General features: G+C 36.9%; 1 protein-coding gene across 5 annotated transcripts in view; it reads left to right on the top strand.

The window, feature by feature from the left end:
• The window catches only part of CBLB (Cbl proto-oncogene B), a 127,988-nt gene that overhangs the window by 77,047 nt on the left and 29,805 nt on the right, over positions 1–21,136 (top strand). For all 5 annotated transcript variants that reach the window (XM_021534897.3, XM_021534896.3, XM_021534895.3 and 2 more), the window contains exons 6-10: positions 4,025–4,146; positions 6,243–6,380; positions 7,912–7,999; positions 10,273–10,404; positions 14,103–14,306. In XM_021534897.3, the coding sequence (XP_021390572.2) occupies positions 4,025–4,146; positions 6,243–6,380; positions 7,912–7,999; positions 10,273–10,404; positions 14,103–14,306 (684 nt within the window). The remainder of the gene's footprint in view (positions 1–4,024; positions 4,147–6,242; positions 6,381–7,911; positions 8,000–10,272; positions 10,405–14,102; positions 14,307–21,136) is intronic.

The raw sequence follows: 21,136 nt of genomic DNA, 5'->3' as shown, positions 1-21,136 counted from the left end.
TGCTTATTTACAACAAGGAACTATATTTGGGAATAGCAATAATTGTTTTATTGTTAATATTTATCTGAAATAAGCTTTTCCTATATGTTATGTATCTTTTTCAATGTCATGTCTTTACTACAGAACATACTTAAAGTATTTTAGTCAATATAGAAGTCGGTACTGCTTTGCATCTACATTAGATTTACTGTTTCTGAATTTATCACTTTAAATATTTCTTTTGTATATAGAAACTATTGAGATATGCAACCATTTATTTGATAATTTATTTTATTACCCTGTACAGTGATACATTAGTACAGAGCCACAAGTTAGACTGGGAAAGGTACAGACTGGACATTAGGAAAAGTGTCTTCACTGAAAGGGTTATCAAACATTTAGGGACATGATTTAGTGGGGGTCTTGACAGTGCTGGGTTAATAGTTGGACTCAATGATCTTTAAAGTATTTTTCCAACCTATAAGAATATGTCATTATTCTTTAGCCTGATGGAGATATGTTCAGAATATCAGCTTTACATCAAACCCTGGGTTGATGTTTGTTCTGTTTTCCACATTGTCCTGTGCTAATTGTTGCTTAGATGTCCCAGTTTTGCTGTTTTGGGAAAGGGTACCATTACTAAGTTAATAGTAAAATCTGGCAGGAGGGGATTAATGATTTCAGTTTATAGAGATTTGATTTTGATTATCTCTTCTCCATGCTGAGTCAAAACAGTGTCACAGTTGCAGGTGTTAATGGTGTCAGTAAACTCTTTTTAATTGAACCACAAATATTGGTCACTTATTTTCTTTGTGGGGCCGCTGCTGGTTTGATTCATTACTGTGCCTTGTGCTAGAAGAAGGGGATCAGCAGTATTGATACATGTCAAGAGAGATGACTGGTAAGGGTTAACTTTTAATTCAGCAGAGAAGCAGAGAGATATGTTTTGGCAAACAGATTAGGTGCAAAAGCTGTGTAACTGTTGAACTGAACTTGTGCTGAACTTGGTCTGAGAACTTCTCCCAGGAGGTTACATTTTACTTCTCTAGTTTTTAAACAGCTTCTGTAACTATGTGCGCATACACCCACGGAGAGAAAATCCCAATTAAGTAATCAAAATACTGTTTTGCCAACTGTGGGTTATGTTACAGAAAAGCTGCGTTGGTAATGGTGTTTATTCACAGAAGAAAGCACGGCTCAGCTTTATGGAGATCCTGTGAAAGGGAAGTTGCTCCCCCTGCCTCCCCATTGTATTTATGCACAGCTTTAAGTGCTGTGTTCCCTGACCAGGGAGCAGCTTGGCACAGCAGAATATCTGGATGCTCTGCAGGAACTTCACTCTGTTACTGTTAACATGTCCTTTGGTGTGAAAATACTGCCACTGAAGAGAAAGGGATCAAATCTTGTCCCATTTAGCACTTCTGCTCTGGTAAGACTCTGTACACAAGGCAAGCTATGGGTTCTTGCCTTTGAATGGTTTGGGTTGGAAGAGATCCTAAAGATTATCTCATTGCAACCCCCCTGCCATGGGTAGGGTAGGGACACACTTCCACTAGACCAGGTTGCTCAGAGCTCCATCCAACCTGAACACTTTCAGGGATGGGGCATCAACTGAAATGTTGTGGATCAGCTTCCCTGGGCAGCCTGTTGCAGTGCCTTCATTACACTTAGACTGAAGAATTTCTTCCAAATATCCAGTCTAAACCTATAGGCTTTCAGTTCAAAACCCTTCCCCCTTGTCTTATCCCTCCAAGCCCTTGTCAAGTCCCTCTCCAGCTCTCCTGTAGACCCCTTTAGGTACTGGGATGCTCTTCCAGGTTTGCCCAGAGCCTTCTCTTCTCCAGGCTGAATAATCCCAGCTCTCTCAGCCTGTCTTTACAGGAGAGGTGCTGTGGCAAGCACATTTCCCTCCCTTTCAGGATTTTTCATAGAGGTGCACAGAGAGAAATGAAAGAGAAAACAATTTCTATTTTTGCTCCTTGTTTTTCCTATGTGGAATGTGTTTGGAGAATTGTTTACCTGGGGTGAGTGCTTGGTTGGATTCTGGTGAGGATTGTTTGAGCCTGATGGCCAATCCAATCCAATCCAATCCAATCCAATCCAATCCAATCCAATCCAACCCACCTGGGGCTGGACTCTCAGAGAGGGTCACGAGTTGTGTTAGAGTCAGAGAAGGTAGTTTGTAGTTTGAGTATCCTCCTTTTATATAGTATACTGATGTATTTTAGCATAGTTATAATAAAGAAATAATTCAGCCTTCTGAATTGAGTCAGACATGGTCATTTCTTCCCATTGGGTTAGCCTGCATTTACAATAGAGGTGCTCCATCCTCTGGACTTTTCCCAGCAGGTCCATGTCCTTCCTGTACTGAGGCCCTGGAGCTGGATGCAGCTCTTTAGGGTGGTCTCAGGAGAGATGAGGAGATGGAGAATCCTCTCCCTTGCCCTGCTGGCCCCCCTGCTCTGTGTGCAGCCCAGGTCACACTTGGCTTTGTGAGCTGGGAATGCACCTGGCTGGGTGGTGCCTCTCACCCAGGTCCTGCTGAGCAGGGCTGCTCCCAGTCCATTTTCCCAACACCCTGCAGGACCTTGTGTGGGTCTCAGATTCAGTCAAAGGAGGAAACTGAGAGTTTCTAGCCAGGCAGAGGCCTGGGAAAGAGCTGGGAAATAATGTAAATAATTCTTTATCTCTCTTGTTTTTCACATTGTTTATATGTGAGTTCTATCACTGTGCATCAAGCACTCTGCACCAATGCTGTGGGTTGTTTTCACTTCAGAACCAATGGAGTTGGTCCTCACGAAGCTCTGTATAAAAGAGCAGGGTATTTTGAATAAATCAGAATTTTACTCTCAACAGCCTTCTGAGTCAGAGTCTTCTCATTCCCATCCTGCCTCAACAGTGACACCTTGCACTTGGCCTTGGTGAACTTGTTGAAGGAGCTGGCAGGATGCAGACTGGGATTTTTCCTTTTTTCCTCCTTGCTTTTGGAGAAATTTAAACACTTCAGGTTCCTTAGGGCCTCTGTGCTGAAACCTGTCTTCTATTCCACGTGTACAACTTGATGAGGTGGTAATTTTAAAATAAACAGGTGTTTAGACAGTGGCTAGGGTTTGCCTGGGAAAAGTAACAATCTCAGACAGATCTGTTAGGATAATCTGCTCAAGCATGTCACACTGGCATTCCATCTCTGCCTGATTGGCCCTCAGAAGCTCTTTTAAAAAAGAGAATTTGCATGGCACATAAGAACACAAGCCTCTTGTCTTGTGTCACTTAACTTCACCTGCCTTGATTTTGCTGAGAAATAGATCAAAAATCTGCAAACCAGTCAGAGTCAGTTTCTTGACTTCCCCAAATGCTGGCAATGGATGTTTTTATGTTTGTATTAATCCATAACTTTAAAAAAAATCATCCTTCATTTACAGTAATGGACTGTTCTGTATTATTTGAAGTGACAGCCTATTAGGCATGTTTCACTGAGTTTTCTGAAGCATTTGCTATTAAAGTTAGCAAATAATCAGGTGAAGTATTAATATTTGTTTTGTTTTCTGGCTTTAATGCCATTATGGTGACTGAAGAAATCAAGAAGTAGAGAATAAAAAAGGAATGACAGCTAAAATAAGCAGTTTTATTATGATTCATTTGTTAGTGTTACTTATCATTAACTATGAAAGTGCTTCAAGACATCTCAGGCTTAATTGTTTTTTAATTAAAACATCATGGAGTCATACTTTCCAGGTTCTAAGTAAATATGGTGTTTAATATTTTATGTAGCTATGAATAGAAGGTCTCTTAAATTCAGGGTCTTCAAAATCTCTATCCAAAAATCTGTGCTTGGTGTTCTTAGAATAATTCTTTTGAAGGAGCACTTGTAGCAACGTTGGGTATATAGGAGAGTCCTTTGTACCACTTAGACCTAAAGCAAAAGTGTGTATTTTTCAGCTGAAGCTAAAACTCTTCAGGTGTGTCTGACATACAGACTGGAGTTTTATTAGGAATACAGAAGTACCTGGCTTAGTCCCTTTACTGGTTTGTCTTCTCTCTGTAGCCATGGGGCTCAATCTTAAGGAATTGGAACTTCTTGGCTGTGACACATCCTGGATATATGGCATTCCTGACATATGATGAAGTGAAAGCAAGGCTACAGAAATACAGCACTAAACCTGGGAGGTGAGAAACTTCACTGTGTATTGCTCTCCAAATAAACCTGCTTTCTCAGAACCTACATCATTATGCTAGCTTCATACTTCTAATTTGCGTATTTTTGCATTTTATTTAACACTCACTTCAGCACTGAAGAAGTGAAGCAAAACATATTATATTAGTACACTGAAGTCTAAATATGTAAAAATAAACAGAAAGAAATTGAAAATAAATTGCTTTTTCTTTCTTCTTCTGAATCAGGTAAAACCAGCAATGTATTAATGAAAAGCATATTTTAAAATATAATTTGATTTTCAAAATTTGCATTGAATTTTTACTTAACAGTAAAGCAAAAATCATTTTCACATCTTTCATGGTAGCATTCAAGCTATAAATTTAATCTGTGCTTTTGTGTTCCTTTAGTGCTTAATATCTTTCTTTTTCCTTTGCCTGTATCATTCTATATCATAAACTCTTCACCTAGAAAAGCAATCAGTCAGATTAAAGATCATGACATGTAGAGTTTTAAAATAATTTTTATGTGGTGCTGTGCATAGTAAATTAGTTAAACTGAGCATTTACCACTATGTCACTGTTGTCCTGGGTATTTTCCTCACCTGGGAGAAAAATAAAATCAATAATGGATTTAATCCTATACTACTATTTATTTTGCTAGTTTTATCCTACAGTTATAAAGCTTTTTCCCTAATGTCTTCTTGTTGAAACTTTTGCAGAAGCACATAGTTAAAGTGCATTGCTTTGAAACTCATTAGTGAAGCCTACCAACAGTTACACCCATATTCTGTTCTTGGTTTCTTTCAATTTTTAACAACTAGTATAATGTATCTTAAGTTACCCTAGTGGTCAAGTCCATACATACAAAAATCTTGTGGCTCCAACAGAAAACTGCTGATTTTTAGCTTGATACTCATGGACACTACTACAGAAGTCAAATAACTACGTTGATTTTGAGAGCATTTGATACGTTCACTATTTTCTCTGTAATTAATCCTGATGTTATGATAGAGAAATTACCCCATGTACCTTTTATGTTCCTTGTAAATAGACAGTTTTAAGACAGATTTCTACTGCATATCAGAAAATTGCTTTCTGAGTTGCTTAGGTGAAATGCTGGAATGTGAAAGAAGGGATATGAAGTGAAATTCCTTCTTTAATTTGACTAAAACATCCTGCAAATTACAAGATTCTGTTCAGATGAATAGTTGGCACCTCAGTGTAACGTGGGCCCTACTGAAGGTTGGAAGAGCTCTGCCAGACTTCAGAGAGGCTTAGATTCCTCATCTTAGCTTGGAACGAAATAAAATATTGATGTGCAATTAAGAAAAGCTACTCTATAGTACAGAATTGAGTTTGTGGTCTTTCAGTGTGAGATGCTTTTCTCAGTGAGGTTTTCTCATGTCTGACATGAAAGGGAATAGAGTTTTTATTATGAAGCTCTATACATGCCCAGTTGCTTGCAATCTTCCTTGTCTTCTGATTGTGCTCTCTGTCTACATTATGTATACTCTCAGCTACCACTTGTAACACAGAGAAATATTTAAAAATAAGTCCAATTGTATGGTTAATATTTGATTTTTCTGAAACAGAAGTGGTGTTTCTTTTGTTCACCTCCACAGGCTCACAGAAAATTACCATTTTCTAGTAGATCAGGTTTTATCATTCATCTTTCCTGTTTCTGTTGCACCTAAAGAGTCTTTATATTTTTCATTCCACTTGTTCAGGTGATTGGCCTGCACATGCACAAAAGGTGTCTGTGGTAGCTATGGAGACTGGATAATATCATATATTATTCTTGAAAAGGTTTATGGACATGTCTGAGTGAAATGGCTCACGGTGAATGTGCAGCTTTCACTCTGAGAACTAAAACACAAGCAGGTGAAAAGCAGGGCTTAGGCAGCTGCTCTTACTTTATTTCTGCCCATGAGAAATTTGACAGTGTAGAAGGGACAGGTTTATTTAGGATTCTACAAAGAACGTGGCAGAATTGGGAATCTTACCCAAATATTCAGAGACCTAATTCAGCGTCTGAACCAGAGGCCATAATTGCTCAGTTCACTTCTTTTGCTGACCTCTGACTTTTCATTCATGCTGTCTTTGTCAAGCTACATTTTCAGACTGAGTTGCACTCGCCTGGGCCAGTGGGCCATTGGCTATGTGACTGGAGATGGGAACATCCTGCAGACCATACCTCACAACAAGCCTCTGTTTCAAGCCCTGATCGATGGCAGCAGGGAAGGATTGTAAGTACCAATTCTTACACCACCACCATGGCTATGAAATCCTCATTCCTTGTTGCCTTAATGTTTATGTGGGTAGTTAAAGATGTTTAAAACAGAGAATCGCCGTGTGGTGGTTAGCATTCTTTCAGAGTTTCAGGACCATTCATTTAATATATTTTAAAAAACGCTTGTTTCTAGTTAATTCCATTAACCAGGGTTACTGAAAGTTAACCAAAGTCATATCTCATGGCAAATAAATTCCATGAGAAAGTAAAATGAGACAGCAGTTGCATTGATCCCTCCTTCCCCCCACAGCCCCCCAAGAGTCCCAAATGCACTTAAGTTTATTGAACAGTTACTGCTTCCAGTTACTCATGTGTCCAACTGTGGACAATGATTTGAAAGCTATGTAATTGCTTTTTTATATATTGTGCAGCCTGAACATTTTCTACATTCTAATAGTTTACTGAAAAGATTTATAATTATTAGAGAATGTAAGTTTATGGGGAGAAGTAGTACATTTTTGCTAGGTTGGCTGAAGTAATATACGAATATTTGGTGTCAGAATCTTTTTACTGAGATACATGTTTTGGTATACCCAATATAAATAAATACAATGTGAAAGAAAAAGGAAAAGCAATTGATCAATCCTTAAAAAAAAAAAAAAAAAGTCGATAAATCTTTTGCAAACTCATAATTTTTCTCAGTCCTACACAGTCTAGTATTTTTTTTCAGGTATGATGATTTCATACCTGTAATAAAAACACACTTACATTGGTAGTGTTTCTCTCTGACAAAAACTGAGCAAACAAAAACTGGAGCTGAGAATATTTTATGCAGAGTGATATTTTTGTACCTTATGACTTTTTCATTATGTCGCTGAAAAATATATGACCTTTAAGAAACTGTTTCTGAGTTACAGGTAACATAAACCTGAATACAGACCAGCTTAGGCTTGCTGTGATATCATTTAACCTATTGTTAATGTCCCACACAACTGAAATGATCACATTACTTCTTGCCTAATGTCCAGTGTCCATCAGTTGTAGATTCTTGTCATAATACACATAGATATGCACTTATGTAATATTGTGACAGATATAAAATTATATACATCATAATACAGGTAAATACAAATGCATTACCTTCTTTTCTGCAGATTTACTTGCAATAATTTAGAGTCCAGGCATGATACTCCCAGTGGGGAAATCACTGGGAAGTATGAGTTCACTGTGAAACAGAGATCTGAAATAATACTCTTTTGGGCTACCCCTAGAAGGTGATCTGCTAATCAAGGCTCAGATACATGCTGGTGGTAGTTGTCCAAGTGATGTCAAAATCTTTCCTCTGTTTTTATAAATACGCTTGAGCATGTGTCAAATTGAATATGTAGCAATTCAGCCAAAAGATAAAATAGATGGCTGAGGAAAGATGATTTATTTTAGCTAATGTCTACTGCAACTTATTCTGCCCCCTTGATATTTTATAAGTATGATTTAGCTAATAAAGCTAAAGAAATGTGCATATTTCTAACAGTCTTCTTGTGATGCAGCTATCTGTTCCCAGATGGACGAAGTTATAATCCTGATTTGACAGGATTATGTGAGCCCACACCACATGATCACATAAAAGTCACGCAGGTATGTTGGCAGAGTTTGAAGTTGCTTTGTAATCTTCACTTCCCTTAGTATTTCACCTAGCACTAATAATAAGGCTTCATTAAACTGTGAGTAATAAGTTCATAAAAGAGACAATATGCTGTTGATAGAAGGGCTTAGGTGAGGAAGAGGATAATAATATTTTAAATTGTGGAGTGGCATGTCTTGGAATGCTTTGTGTATTGTGAGCTTTTTCCAAATGAGAGGTGTTTCAAACAGCTACTAAAGGTTTTTCTGGTATTTATGTAACAGATTTACGTAGCTTGTTTTTTCCTTGCTAATAACAAAGGGGAATACAGGAACAAAATGAGAATTGAATAATAGTTTTGAAGCCTGAATAGGAATGGTATATTTGATTGGCAAGTCCAGGAGCAATACATTGCAAATTACCAGTTCCAGGATATCCAGCTTTCTCCTTTTCTTTGTGGTGCAAATTGAAAAAGGGATCACGGAAAACAGCAGAAGTAATTAAATGCCTAAACAAAGTCACTTTGCAGAGAATTGCGGAGAAAATTAGAATATGTAGTTCTGTTTATAGTCATGTTAAGTCATGATGTGATTAATTCTGCAGATGTTTGATAGTCAAGTAGTAGGAAGCAGCCACCCCAAGACAAATGCTTGATTAAAAATGGTGCTGAAATTAACACTAGAAGGTTAAGGAATACTGTGTACAATATTTTTCCTGATGGAAACATCTGGAAGACTTGAGGATATGTTCAAAGAAAGACATCAGACTAGATACAAGCCATGCTGTTCCAGGTCTTCTGTTCCTTCAAATCAGACTGGATGACCTGCTGAGTCTTCTGCACTTCTGTGTGCTCTATGTGCACTCCACTCCAGAATTGTTTTAGAAGAGAAGCATTCTTTACTATCAGAAATGCCATTACAAATATATCTGTTTTGTAAGTAAGAGAATTCCTAAAAACTGAAAAAAACCTGAATACTTCAACTTCTCTGACTTCCATCTTTTCCCTCCAGTCTTAAGATAATAATGAAAGAGTAATGGAGATTTATCAGGTATTTGTGTTGTGCAGAGCAGTGCTGCAGCCCTTATCTTCACTTTTTCATAAAGAAAGGAGAAGCAGCATATGGTCAATGACTACCTTGTTTTTCACAGGCCAATCCTATTTTATTTTGAATTTAGTGAATGACTAAAGTTATTTCTGCACATGTAGTTATGAGGACATTATTACCTAATTCTGATGGTAATTCAACAGAGTCTGAATTATGTGAGTCTGCCTTAAATAATATATAATTCAAGAGGTTTAAAGTAGTCACTCTGCCTGCTTAAACTATGAAAAGATGGTATGAAAGTGGCTGCAGGGCTAGATTGCTGCAGATGGATTCTTTACTAGGTCTCCACCAAAAGCATCTTTAGTACACTGACTGCAGCTGCAGATACAAGCTCTCTCTTTTGTTTTCTCTTTTTCTTAGCCTCGTGTCCCCTCACTTCACTTAGCAGTAGCTGCTTGTTTTCCCATTATCTGGATTGTACTTACTTTAGGCTTTCAAAATTTGGTTTTTCAAGGCTAAGAAAGCTTATTTCAATACAAATGTATTTAAATGTCAGTTCCCCAGCAATACCTAATTCTAGAAAACTGTTCTGGACTTGAGTTTTGTCTATTATTTATTCCTTCTAATGGTGGTGTTCTACCTTCCTGTCACTCTTGTAAGTCTGCAAAGTACTGAATAATGTGTGCATGACTGTTGCCAAGTTATCCTGCAGGGTGTTCTTGGAAAGGAAATCCTTCCTTTACCAGGATTGTGTACTTCAGCATACTGCTATACAGCATCCTTGCTGGAGGTAAAAAAGCCCTCTTGCTTGTCAATTTTCAATCCAACAATTTTCGTAGTTCTAAATTCAGACCTAGAAATTAAAAGCCCAGTTTTGTTTCCATTCTTCACTTAATTTTTCACTTAGAACCACATGTTCATTTTCTTCCTTTTAGCTGCAACCAAAGAAAAGCAGGATTTGTGCCATGCATAGCAGTTACATATGACAAGTCTGTACAAAATCTAATAGGCACAGATATTTTTAACACTTTTTGGTATATATTGTAGTATATTATAGGTTGAAAGAAGCAAAAATGTAAGCTGTCTCAGTAACCTTAGTGTGGCTTCTAGACAGATCAGTAACAAGAGTTTCCTTGATTAATAAGTAAAGCAGATTGGAAAACAGGGCATTTGGAGAAGTATATATTCTTTGTGGAAAAATTGTTGGAAAGAAATAATTGCTTGACTTTCTTTTGTTCCAGGAGCAGTATGAATTGTACTGTGAAATGGGTTCCACTTTTCAGCTGTGTAAAATCTGTGCAGAGAATGACAAGGATGTGAAGATAGAGCCCTGTGGACACCTTATGTGCACTTCTTGTCTCACAGCATGGCAGGTACTGTCACAGTTTAGTTGGTGGGGAAGAGGATGGATTTCTGTTCCCTTTGTGTTTACAATGTGGCTATATGTTTACTTTTCCAGGTATATATATATATTTATTTAAAATTATAAATGTCCTCATTTTTCAAACCAGAAATCTGTGAAAAATAAAGCTCCAGGAGTCTTTGCAGCCTGGATTTGTAGTCTTGCCAAGCCATTTGCTGACTGCTGTTGAGTTGAATCTATTTCCTGAGTCCAGTACCTACTCAGACATTACAAGCTGGGTATGTGGTGCCAATTCAGTCACTTAGGTCACTTCATGATCTATTTAAAAGACACAAAGAGGACACATAGCTGCTGGGAGTGGATAACTGACTGGACAGCATTTTAGAAGAAGAAGGGATGTCCTTGGTGAGAGAAGGATTCACTCAGCAGTAGAAGTCATGAATTGACCTGTGGAAAATTAAGCTTTTAGGATTCCTGTGTTTCACATTAGTAACATACAAAGCACTGAAACACATAGATGGCTTTAGATGATTGTTGGACTAAGAGATTGGAAGGAGGGGAAACTCCTTTCTCTCGAAGTCAGTTATGAAACATCCAAAAAAACCCAGAGCCTTCCTGGTGACCCAGGTTGGTGTGTTTTGTCCATCTGGTTCATGGATGGGAAAAGGGAGAATGGGCACCCTTAAATCAGTGCAGTTGACCTAAAAAGTAACATCTGAAGCTGGGGTCATTCATCTTTACAGCTGTGCATAATTCCTGCCCCTTCTTTCGTATATGTCATTTATGGGGAGAATTAAGGTTCATTCAGTTCTCAGATAGGACTTTGCTCCACACTTTAAATCAGTTTTTGCTTACAGATGTAGTTAGAAGAGTAAAAAGAATCCCGGAGTCTAGTACATTTTGGACCTGTTTTTAAATTAGTTCATCCTCCATCAATGTGTTTTCACTTTTACATTTGTGGCATGTCTTCAAGTACTATAATTTTCCTTTTCTAATTAGGACGTTTTCTACCTAATTAAGTAAGCCTCAGTGGTAAACCAACACAATATGTCAGAAGTGTCATTTGAGTTTTTCTTCCATTAGCAATAAAGGTCTCTTGAAAACAAAGTTTCCAATTTTGTGTTCTTTGTGAAATTTGAGTTTGATGTTCCAAACACAAATCTTTTAAATTGGCCATAGGTCAGAAATTCTGAGGAAATTCCATTTGAGGCATACCCACAAAAAGATATTTATTTCACTACTAAGCAGCTGCTGAGCTGGAACTATGTTTCTCATTTCAGGGCTACCCTTTCTCTATTCTTTCTTTTTTTCTGAATGACAGAGGTCTGACCACATAAATGATTGACTTTAAAAATTGTGAAAAATTCTGAGAGGTGTGTAGTTTTGTTTGCTTGTTCGTTTTTTTTTTGCTCAGCTGACAGGGCTAAGCAGAAGGACTGAAATCTCTGTGACCATTGGGTGTCTTGTGGCATGGTAGGAGCACGTTGCAGTCTTGGGCCAGTGATGTGCTCTGCTTGAGAAGCTGAAGGTCCCCAGTGCTTGGCTGGGAGACAGAGATTCAGGAAGAAAATGATAAAGCATTTTAGGCTCAGAAGGCTGACATGTTTGAATGCACCAGGTTCCATCAGAACACAGCTACCAGCTGTAATTGGTCAGGTACATCTCAGACTTCATTACAAATTTAACTTTTGTATAATTAGTGAGGCAATGAAGAGGCATTACACTGTAGCAGCATCAGCTGTTGTGAGCTGCTGGTGGGTTGTTTAATTGGCAGCATAATGGCTCGTTAGGCATGCCTCAAGAGATCCAATACAGATGTTTTCACTGAGCAGAAGAAAATTGGGTAAGCAGCATCCCATCTGCATAGAATGCTGAGGATGATTGAGCTGTTCAGCTTTGTGGGGCTCAGCCTTTCAGACAAGGCTTGGTTTCCTTGTTTCCTTTCTGTATTACGCAACAGGAGTAAAATGTCATTTTATACCACAAAAACCTATTGTCTGAAAATGCCATGTTTTCTAAAAGCATATGGGCATATAGGCTCTATTGTAAGGTTAACACTGTTCTAAATAACCTTTCTGAGGGCATGGACAAGTGTGTGTATTAATATAGACATCTTGGGTATATATTCATACTATTGAATGCGAGTCTGCTGATATGTTTGGTTACTAAGGCTTTTCAAAAGAAAGGATGGAAACTGCTAGTGCAGAACACAGGTATAAAACAGCCTTGAAAACTAAAAGCTCTGTGCCTCATTGATAAGGTTTTTTTTTTAGAAAATGAAACTGTAAGGAGTTGTATAGTGAGGAAGGACTTCTGTTCACTTGACCATGGACCATTTAATTTGAAGAAGTTTTTTTGAGGTACTAGAGTTGACTAGCTAGTTGTACTTATGGTGCTGAAAGTAGAGTAGATGTGTCTTTCCATACAAAATGAAAATCCAGTGCTAATCCTGCAAGTGATGTTAGGAGACAATCATTTATACTTATCTGACCTTGTGATGCAGCTCATCCAAAAACTGTAAAATCATCTGTCAGTTTAGTAAGACTGCCAAGTGTCAAGATAAAAATAATGCTAGGAAAAAGTTAATGTTGTTTTTGCATCTGAGAAATCAAAAGCCTGTGCTTTCTTGGTTATATTTTGGTATAAGTAGGTTGTTTAGAATTAATTTTGGTGTTCATATCTCTTTAGCTAGCTGTCTGTCTCCCTGACTGCAAATACAACACAATGTGATTTCTGATTTTGCTTTGAATTATCTTGAACTCTCAAAACTTCATGGTTCTTCTGGGTGGGGGTTTTACTGGTTTGTGGTTTTACTTCTTTGGGAGTGGGTTTTTATTTTATTTTTTTTTTTATATAATTCAAATCTGTGTTGTGCTTCTTGATGGAAATATTTCTGTAAGTGCTTGAAAGACTTCTGATTTTTTGTTCATTAGTAGTCTGAATCTCAAGGCTTTTTGTTTATTTCTGATGAGAAAAAAATACAGTTCTGAAATAAGTAAAAGGAATTGAATATGGCTGCTTGAAAATCATTGAACACATACTACTTTAAAATTAAAATTCAAGTAGCTCTGGTTTCTGATAATATGCAAAAATTATTCCATGTTTTATATAATTTATTGGCAATGTAGTTAAGTCCTGATTTTTTTATGTAAATATGAAGAAAGCTGTAGCTTTAGGTGTTCTGAATGCTGGTAATGCTGCTGCTGTGATGGACGGAATATGTTTTTCCAAGAAGAGCTGCATGCCATGAAGCTTGCCTGCATTTCCTAACATCAAATGAAAAATAAATACTTTAAAATTAATATAAAAGGTATATAATAAAATACATTATCTCTGTCTACACACCTCACCTTCTTTCTCTTGAGGAAATAGCAAAAAGTATGCCTGAAAGAAAACGTGTTACTTCCTGACCTGTAATATTAAGACTGATTTAGTGCTTTGTGGAGATAATGGCTACATTTTGATTAGTCATTTTTATGTAAAGCTTAGTCTATTGAAGAGAGAATGTTTTAAATGTGCAATCATTTTATGATTTACTATAGTTAAATAATTGTTAATCTGTTTCCTGTTTATTCCAGTCCTTCTTTACAAGCTTTTAGAAGCCGGTTGAGGATGTTTCTGTGTAAAAGGTATAAATCCTGCTTATAAAATGATTGCTGGTTTTGTCTCTTGTTTTTTAAATTTATCTACTTTTTTGTCTTGCTGTAGGAATCTGATGGCCAGGGCTGCCCTTTCTGCCGCTGTGAAATCAAAGGGACTGAGCCAATCATTGTGGATCCCTTTGATCCCAGGGATGAGAATTCCAGGTGCTGCAGTATTTTGGATAGCTTTAGCATGCCCATGCTGGACTTGGATGATGATGATGATAGAGAAGAGTCTCTAATGATGAATCGTTTGGCCTCAGTCCGAAAGGTAACTCCAAATTCTGCACAACAGCTGAACCCAGATGTTTGTAAGCAAAGCTGCCTGTGACTTTAAGCAGTGTGAGGCTGCACTTCATGCTTCAGCTCACGGCAGCTCACTGAGCAGTTTTGGAGTTGAAAAACCAAAATGTATTACTACAAATGCATTAAGACTGAAGTTGAATTGGAGAAAAAAAAAAAAATCCAGATTCTCAGCTCATGTGAACTGAGTTTATAATGGGCAAAGCATGAATTTGCACTAGCTGAAACTCTTATCCAAACTGTGCTGTATGGACAATTCCCTGAGCTTTTATTTGTAAAGAACAAAGCCATTCCTATATGCATTTGTTTTCTGCACATTTGTGTGCACGTGCATAGAATGTTTTAGGATTAAAGTCGAGTTTCTAAACAGTTTTCGATATTATTACTTCATAAAAGTGACTTGACACCTAATTCATACTGCACATAAGTATCTTTTAGTTATGTTTCATGTGAGTTGGCTAAGTTGTTTTTTTTCTGTAATTTTTACTATCAGATACTCTTATTGGGAAAATTATTTTTGAGATGATCCATAGTGACTTTGTGTTTTGGGATGTTTTTTGGCCTGAAGGGGCTCTATATTTAATTCTGATCTCATTGCAGGAGATTTTACTGATAAATAAGCACTATCATTGACAAAAGTTTATTTTATGGTCATAGTTTTTACTACTCTATTTTAGCCTGGAATAGATATTGTCAGAGGCCCTGTGACACTGATTTTGACAGAGCATTTACCAGATTTTACCTTATACTAAGGTCATCTAGACTGAATTGTTGCCTTGGAATTAATTTTGTAATATCTTACTTTTCTATTTCCTTATCATTCTATTTGCTAAAAAAAAGAGTGTTCTTCATCCTCATATCTGAGAATATCTGTCAGTTAATATACATTCTTCTGATAGCCTTCCTAACCTCTTAAGGCTTATGAATCATTCTGGTGTTGTGTACATAATACAACATGCTCTACCCTTGGGAACAGTTTATCCTTCCTGCCTGGACTTAAATTGCAGTCTGCAGCATGACCTCTGTGAGATAGCCTTGAATTGATGGGCTTTTATAACACTATCACTTCCATGATAAGGCAAAAATGCATTATGCCTTTATCAAAAGAAGGAACAATAGGTTTACTATAAGAAGTCTTCTTTTAGGTATCCACCAAGTGCTTGAGTGCTTTTGTGCCTTGCTATTTTTGTTTCATTGAGTTCATTGTTCACTGAAAGAAATCTTCACTCTGCCAGCCTCCTGAAGTCTATTTGAAATTGTTGAATTATTGCATCATTTGGTGATTTTTAGCTGCTGTTTTCTTTAAATTGTTACCATTGGTTGTGCAGTGATGGTCTTAACCGTACCACCTGTGGCATTGTTTATATATATATTTTGTTAGCAATGTCTTCATCAGACTTGCCTATTTCTTCAACCATTATTTATTTTTCCTGCTAATCAGTGTATCTTTGGAGCCTGCTTAAAGAAATTATACTTTTCTCTGTGACATTATGTAGAATTTTACTCTTAGTGAAATTTTCCTTTGTTTGTCATTAATGCTGTTCATATGAACAGCCTGCTGCATAATGACAGGGGTAGTAACATAATTTGTTGAAATTATGGAAGTTAGGTGGCAAAGACAATAATTTAGCTATTGCAGCCAACCTGCTGGTACTGTTGTGACTTTGTAATTTCTGTGAACAAACTTTTCAATTCTTACTTTATTGCATGGACATGTGGTAAGCTTTCTCAACATAAATTTGTTACTCCTTGAAAATCAAATGGGATATATTTGTGTCAAATCACCTGGCTGACCATTCTAAGAAAAATCTGGGCAGTGAAACTCGTTAAAAGAGTTTCAGGGACATGAAGTTTTGATGAAAGTGACTGTAGGGCTTTACAATATGTCGTGGAAATACTCAATCAGAGATCAGAAAAATTCCAGTTCTGCAGTTTATCACTCGTATGCTGAACTGTACTCAGAAACTCTTAAAAGGTGTCTGAATTAAATCTCTGAAATACCTCAGACTTGAAATTGCTTTAAGGAAAAGAATAATCATGAAGCTCCTTAGACATTCCTTAAAGGAATTAGTAAGTGGATGCACATTAAGAATAATGAGTAATTCTTGCTTAGTGTTGTGTATGAGTCAGCAGTGGCAGCAGATCAACCCTAACAGAGGCTTTGCAGTGAGGCTGTTTATCTGACTCATCAATCAGCTTATTTTTTTCTATTTCCAAGTTGTCTTCTGATATTTCTTAATGAAAAAACAAGAGGAAGAGTGGTGCCAAAAGCCTCTGTTAATTGTTTCCTCACTGAGAAATTTCAGCCCCATGGTATCAGATTAGCTAATGCAGTTATTGCCCAAAATGTTCCTCTTCTAAGCTTTTGTTCTAGCAAAGCACAACATTATGAAAATAATATTAAAAAGTGGAGATTACAAGCTCAGGTAAATATTGAAAATAGTGTTTGTTTTTTTTTTAATTTTTAAAGAGGGCATTTGAGTCTCTAATAGAGTATGTTAGTTACTCTATAATGTTTAATATTTAATTTTCCTAATTAACGAAGAGTTCTCTGTCACTTTACATTGGTACAAGATCTAATTTGATAAACCTCTTCTAAAAAGAAAGAAAATAAGGAAAATGGGTAGTGCTAAGAGCAAATAATTTTGAATTCTTAAGTGCTTACAGTAATTGTTAGATCCAAATAATATCCCATGAAAACATAGACGAGGGCTCGACCAGTATAGGAGACTATGAGGTTTTCAGTACCCTAAAGTGAATTAACTGTCTACAAACACTTTTGTCTAAAAGTAGATGAAGTTACCACATCTGGGGTGTTACTGTCTTCTCCGAAATTATTTTCCTTGATATCTGAATGTGCAAAACCCTGATTGATTGATTCATGCTGTACTTTAAAATAATGATAGGAAATTGTTAAGGCTGAAAGACAATTTGCCATGACTGGGCTTCTTCCAGCAGGTGAGTTAGGTCAAATTTGGTCAATAACAACAAATTACTTTGGTTCTCAAAATATGGGAGGAGGCTGTTTTCACTCATTTCCATATTATTAAGTTGACTGATTTTTTTTTTTCTGGTAATGGAAGGCATGTATTGCATAATGGTTTTTATTTCATCATATAAAATATAAAAATATTAAAATATTAAAATATAAAAATAGGACTTTAGGTATGTATCCAGATATTCCCTTTGGCACCTGGAACTCATATATGCATTTTACTTCCTACGTAATGGTTGGTGGAATGTGCTAAGATCATGTCACTCAACAGGAGTGACTTAATTAACTGATTACAGACTAGTAAACTAGTGTGTAATCATAACTAGGTGGCTATAAATGCTGGGAGGCAGTGTGCCTCCCCTAATTACTGATTCCTTTGGCAGTGTGCTGCTGACTCTCAGAGACACAACTCCCTCTCCCTCCTTCACGTGCATTTCTTTGGGTCAGCAAAGATAAAGAGAATAAATCTGTCTTTTTAAAAACACGTTTGCAGTCACCAGTGTTAAGTGATGTAAATTTATATCCTCATTTAAGGTTTTAAGCCTAGATTATACAGCTCTGTCTAGGTCACAGCTTATTTGAACAAGAAATAACAAATATGTGAGTTACTTTTACCTGATTATAAATAAATAAACTTCAGAAAGCTGCTTCTGGTGTAGGTCTGCTTGGACCCTCTTAGATGTCTCATGCAGTTTGAGTTTGCTCCAAGAACATTTACAGGCAGGATAGTATTGCTCAGTGAGTCAATCATTAGGGTTTATGTTGAGTGTGCTTTTTATATGGGCCTTTCTGGCATAAAATTATTTGAAAACTCTTGATTCAATAGCCGGGCTGTTAATATTTCCATAAAAAAAAAAACAAAAAAACAACAACAAAAAACTTGACTAGAAATTGTAATCAGTGTTGGAAGCAGGCTTTTTCTTGAATTCACAACTGCTAGGAACAAACTGATACCAGTATATCCCAATAACAAATATATCTGCTGGAAAAACACAAGTGTGGTCCCTTCTGCAGTACAACTGCAAAGTCCCAGCTGCTTTTCCCTTGGCAGCAGTCATGCCAGCCAGATGAATCCCATGTTGTTACAAAGGAGTCTGTGTTCTTCTCCTTAATTACATCTTTATTGCACAGGTCTCTGTGTGGTGCAGCAGAGCCCCTTTGTACACTGCAGGTCTGTTTTCTGTCACTGCCAGTTCATTTGAGCTAGTTTGTGGCTTAATCACTTGCTTGTTTTAGCTTTTTGTCACTATTTTCTCTCACTGCACATTTTTTTCCCAGCATATAAAAAACATCCAAAAACCTCCAGTAGGTGACAAAGAGGAATTTTAGGAAAGTATGCCAAAAAGTGTAGATATTATTACACCTGTTAATGCCTTGGTGTCCACATGAGATGCAGTCTTCTTGTTGGCCTACCTGTCACTCATCAAATGATGCAGTTGGACAGGTTGGATGGGGGTGGACTGGAAAATATGGGATTTTCATATTGGGACTGTGATGGAAATCTGATACTGAGTACCAAGGAAAGCCTGTTTGCTGCTGTGGAATATTTGGGTTTATTTTATTTTTAGTATTGGTGGATCCAAGCAAAGAATTGTTTGTCCCAGCAAAGCTTTTGCTCTTCAGCACCAAGTGGTGATACAGATTAAGCTTCCTTGTAGGAAGAGAAAGTTGCTTTTGCTTACAGCTATTTAACTTTTTTTTTTTTTTTTTCAATTGTTACTCTTTAGCTTGTTGGCCATAATAATTCCCTTTTTGAAATCTCTGCAGTCACAGCAGTTCTGTTGGCATTGTGGCTGTAGTAGAGCATAGTAGTCCAGGGGACCGAAAAATTACTTTGCTATTTTAAAGACATAACAAAGCATGGGTATAAGCCTAAATTCATGCCCTCTCACACACTTACTACTTGGAAAACTTTCCATTTCGTTTTGTTAGTTGTGGTTTACTGTCCGTGGGATGTGATAAAGGTAGCCAAATACCAAGCTAATATATGGAACTAGAAGTTTATCACATAAATTACTTGCTTGCTTCATTTGGTTTAAAAGCATGTCAGGGTTTAAGTATCTTGAAATTTTGAAAGAATGAGTTTTATATGTGAATATTCTATGATTTTTGTCTCTGCAAAAGCTGTTGCAGCTGGAGAAAAGAAGTCTGACATGGATGGAGCAAGTGAGCACACTGAGAGAAGAGGGCATCGTTTGCCTAATGATTCTTTAGAGAGAGCTGTGTAAGAGAAGTTTGCCAGGTAGAAACAGGGATGGATATTCTTCAAATTATATCACTGCAGTGCTGGGATTTGTACAATTCCATGTAGTCTCCCATTTGAGACTCTCAGGTTGCTCTCTCAGGAAATTGTGTTAATTAGCTTGATGATGCGACAATTAGAACATCCTCAATTCCGAACAAATGTTTCCTGTCCAATAATTGGTTTTCAGTATTTCCTATCTTTCTTACTCTTTGTTTCCTACTCCTATCACATATATGATTACTCCTCTGGAACAATTCCCTGCTGACTGAAATGTATTATATTGTGCAACACCATAAAATGCTGTGACTTAACTATATCACTTCCATTTATTTTAAATAATTGAATCTTTTTGGAGGTGTGACCAGCTTATTTAGCTCTATTTGGGATAATTTGGGAAATAAATTCATTTTGTGTCTGCTGAAGTCAGTCCTTTGAGTATATTGTATTGCAAATACTTGGCTTTCAGGATTGCTTTATGGAGTTGTAACTAAACTTTGAAAACTAATGCTGTTAAATGATACAATGTTTGTTATGCTGTTTAACTGATAGATGCCTTCTGATAAGGAAAATGAATTGACATTCAGTTTATAGTAATTCTATAATTACTGTTGCTCAGGCATGCTTGCAAGATACATATCTTGCTTAGTTATTCAACTTCCCTTAATGTTGAGAGGCTGAATGCTTTGGTAATTTATGTGCTTATATTTATGGTCTTCCAGTCAAAGACAGGGTCATTCACCAATTAAATGAAACAAAATTTAAAGACTTTATTCAAGGCATTTAATATTGATATTGAGACAACCTCTTCACTGAAGAGAGAAACTGAGAAACTTCTGGTAGCCATGAAGACCACAAATCTAACTGCTCTGGCTCTTGAATTTGAATGTTTAGTTGTGACATTGAGCTTGTACATGTAGACAAAGTGGGGAATACTCTAGATAACAAAGCAAAAATCATCCTGATGATGGAGTGCACATTACCCTTCTAGCTTTCAACATCTTCTCACCCCTCTCCTGTATTTTCGTGCTCTGTTGACAGTAACACTGTGGTGGTTTCTATTTTTGAAGGAAATGTGGCAGCAATCCCTGTTGTATAGAATGGGATATTAAACTAAGCTGTAGTTCAGAGCATTGATAAGGATCAGTGCTCTAGATCCTTTTCCTCACTCTGCTTTTGAATTTACGAAGCTTCCAGTTTCTTTAAAATAATGATGGTGTGTAAAGAAAGGTAGTGTTGCTTACTTGCTTACCTTGTTACAGAACTTCCTACTCTCATCTCAGTTATAACTGTGGATTTTCAGCATTCATGAGCAAAAGCTTATGAAGAGAGGGGAAAGTTTTTATCCAAGGGGTTTAGCCCAAAGAGGGGTGCATTTTTGCCTCTCTAGAGTTGAAATCCTTGGTTCTGAAGAATTTGAAAGGACGGGTCAAGGAAAAAAGAAATCATAATTTGTCCCTGGAGGGGGATGTTAAATGTTTGTGCTATTAATTCAGTATTTGCTTAAATGATTAAATTGTTCTAAAATTTTTTGTATAATCCCTTCATTTTTTTGCTGATT

Source organism: Lonchura striata, chromosome 1, assembly GCF_050655825.1.
Source record: "Lonchura striata isolate lonStrDom1 chromosome 1, ASM5065582v1, whole genome shotgun sequence".
In the NCBI taxonomy this organism is placed as follows: Eukaryota; Metazoa; Chordata; class Aves; order Passeriformes; family Estrildidae; genus Lonchura; species Lonchura striata.
The sequence above is the reverse complement of the archived record's forward strand: the minus strand, read 5'-3'. Positions and strand labels throughout refer to the sequence as shown.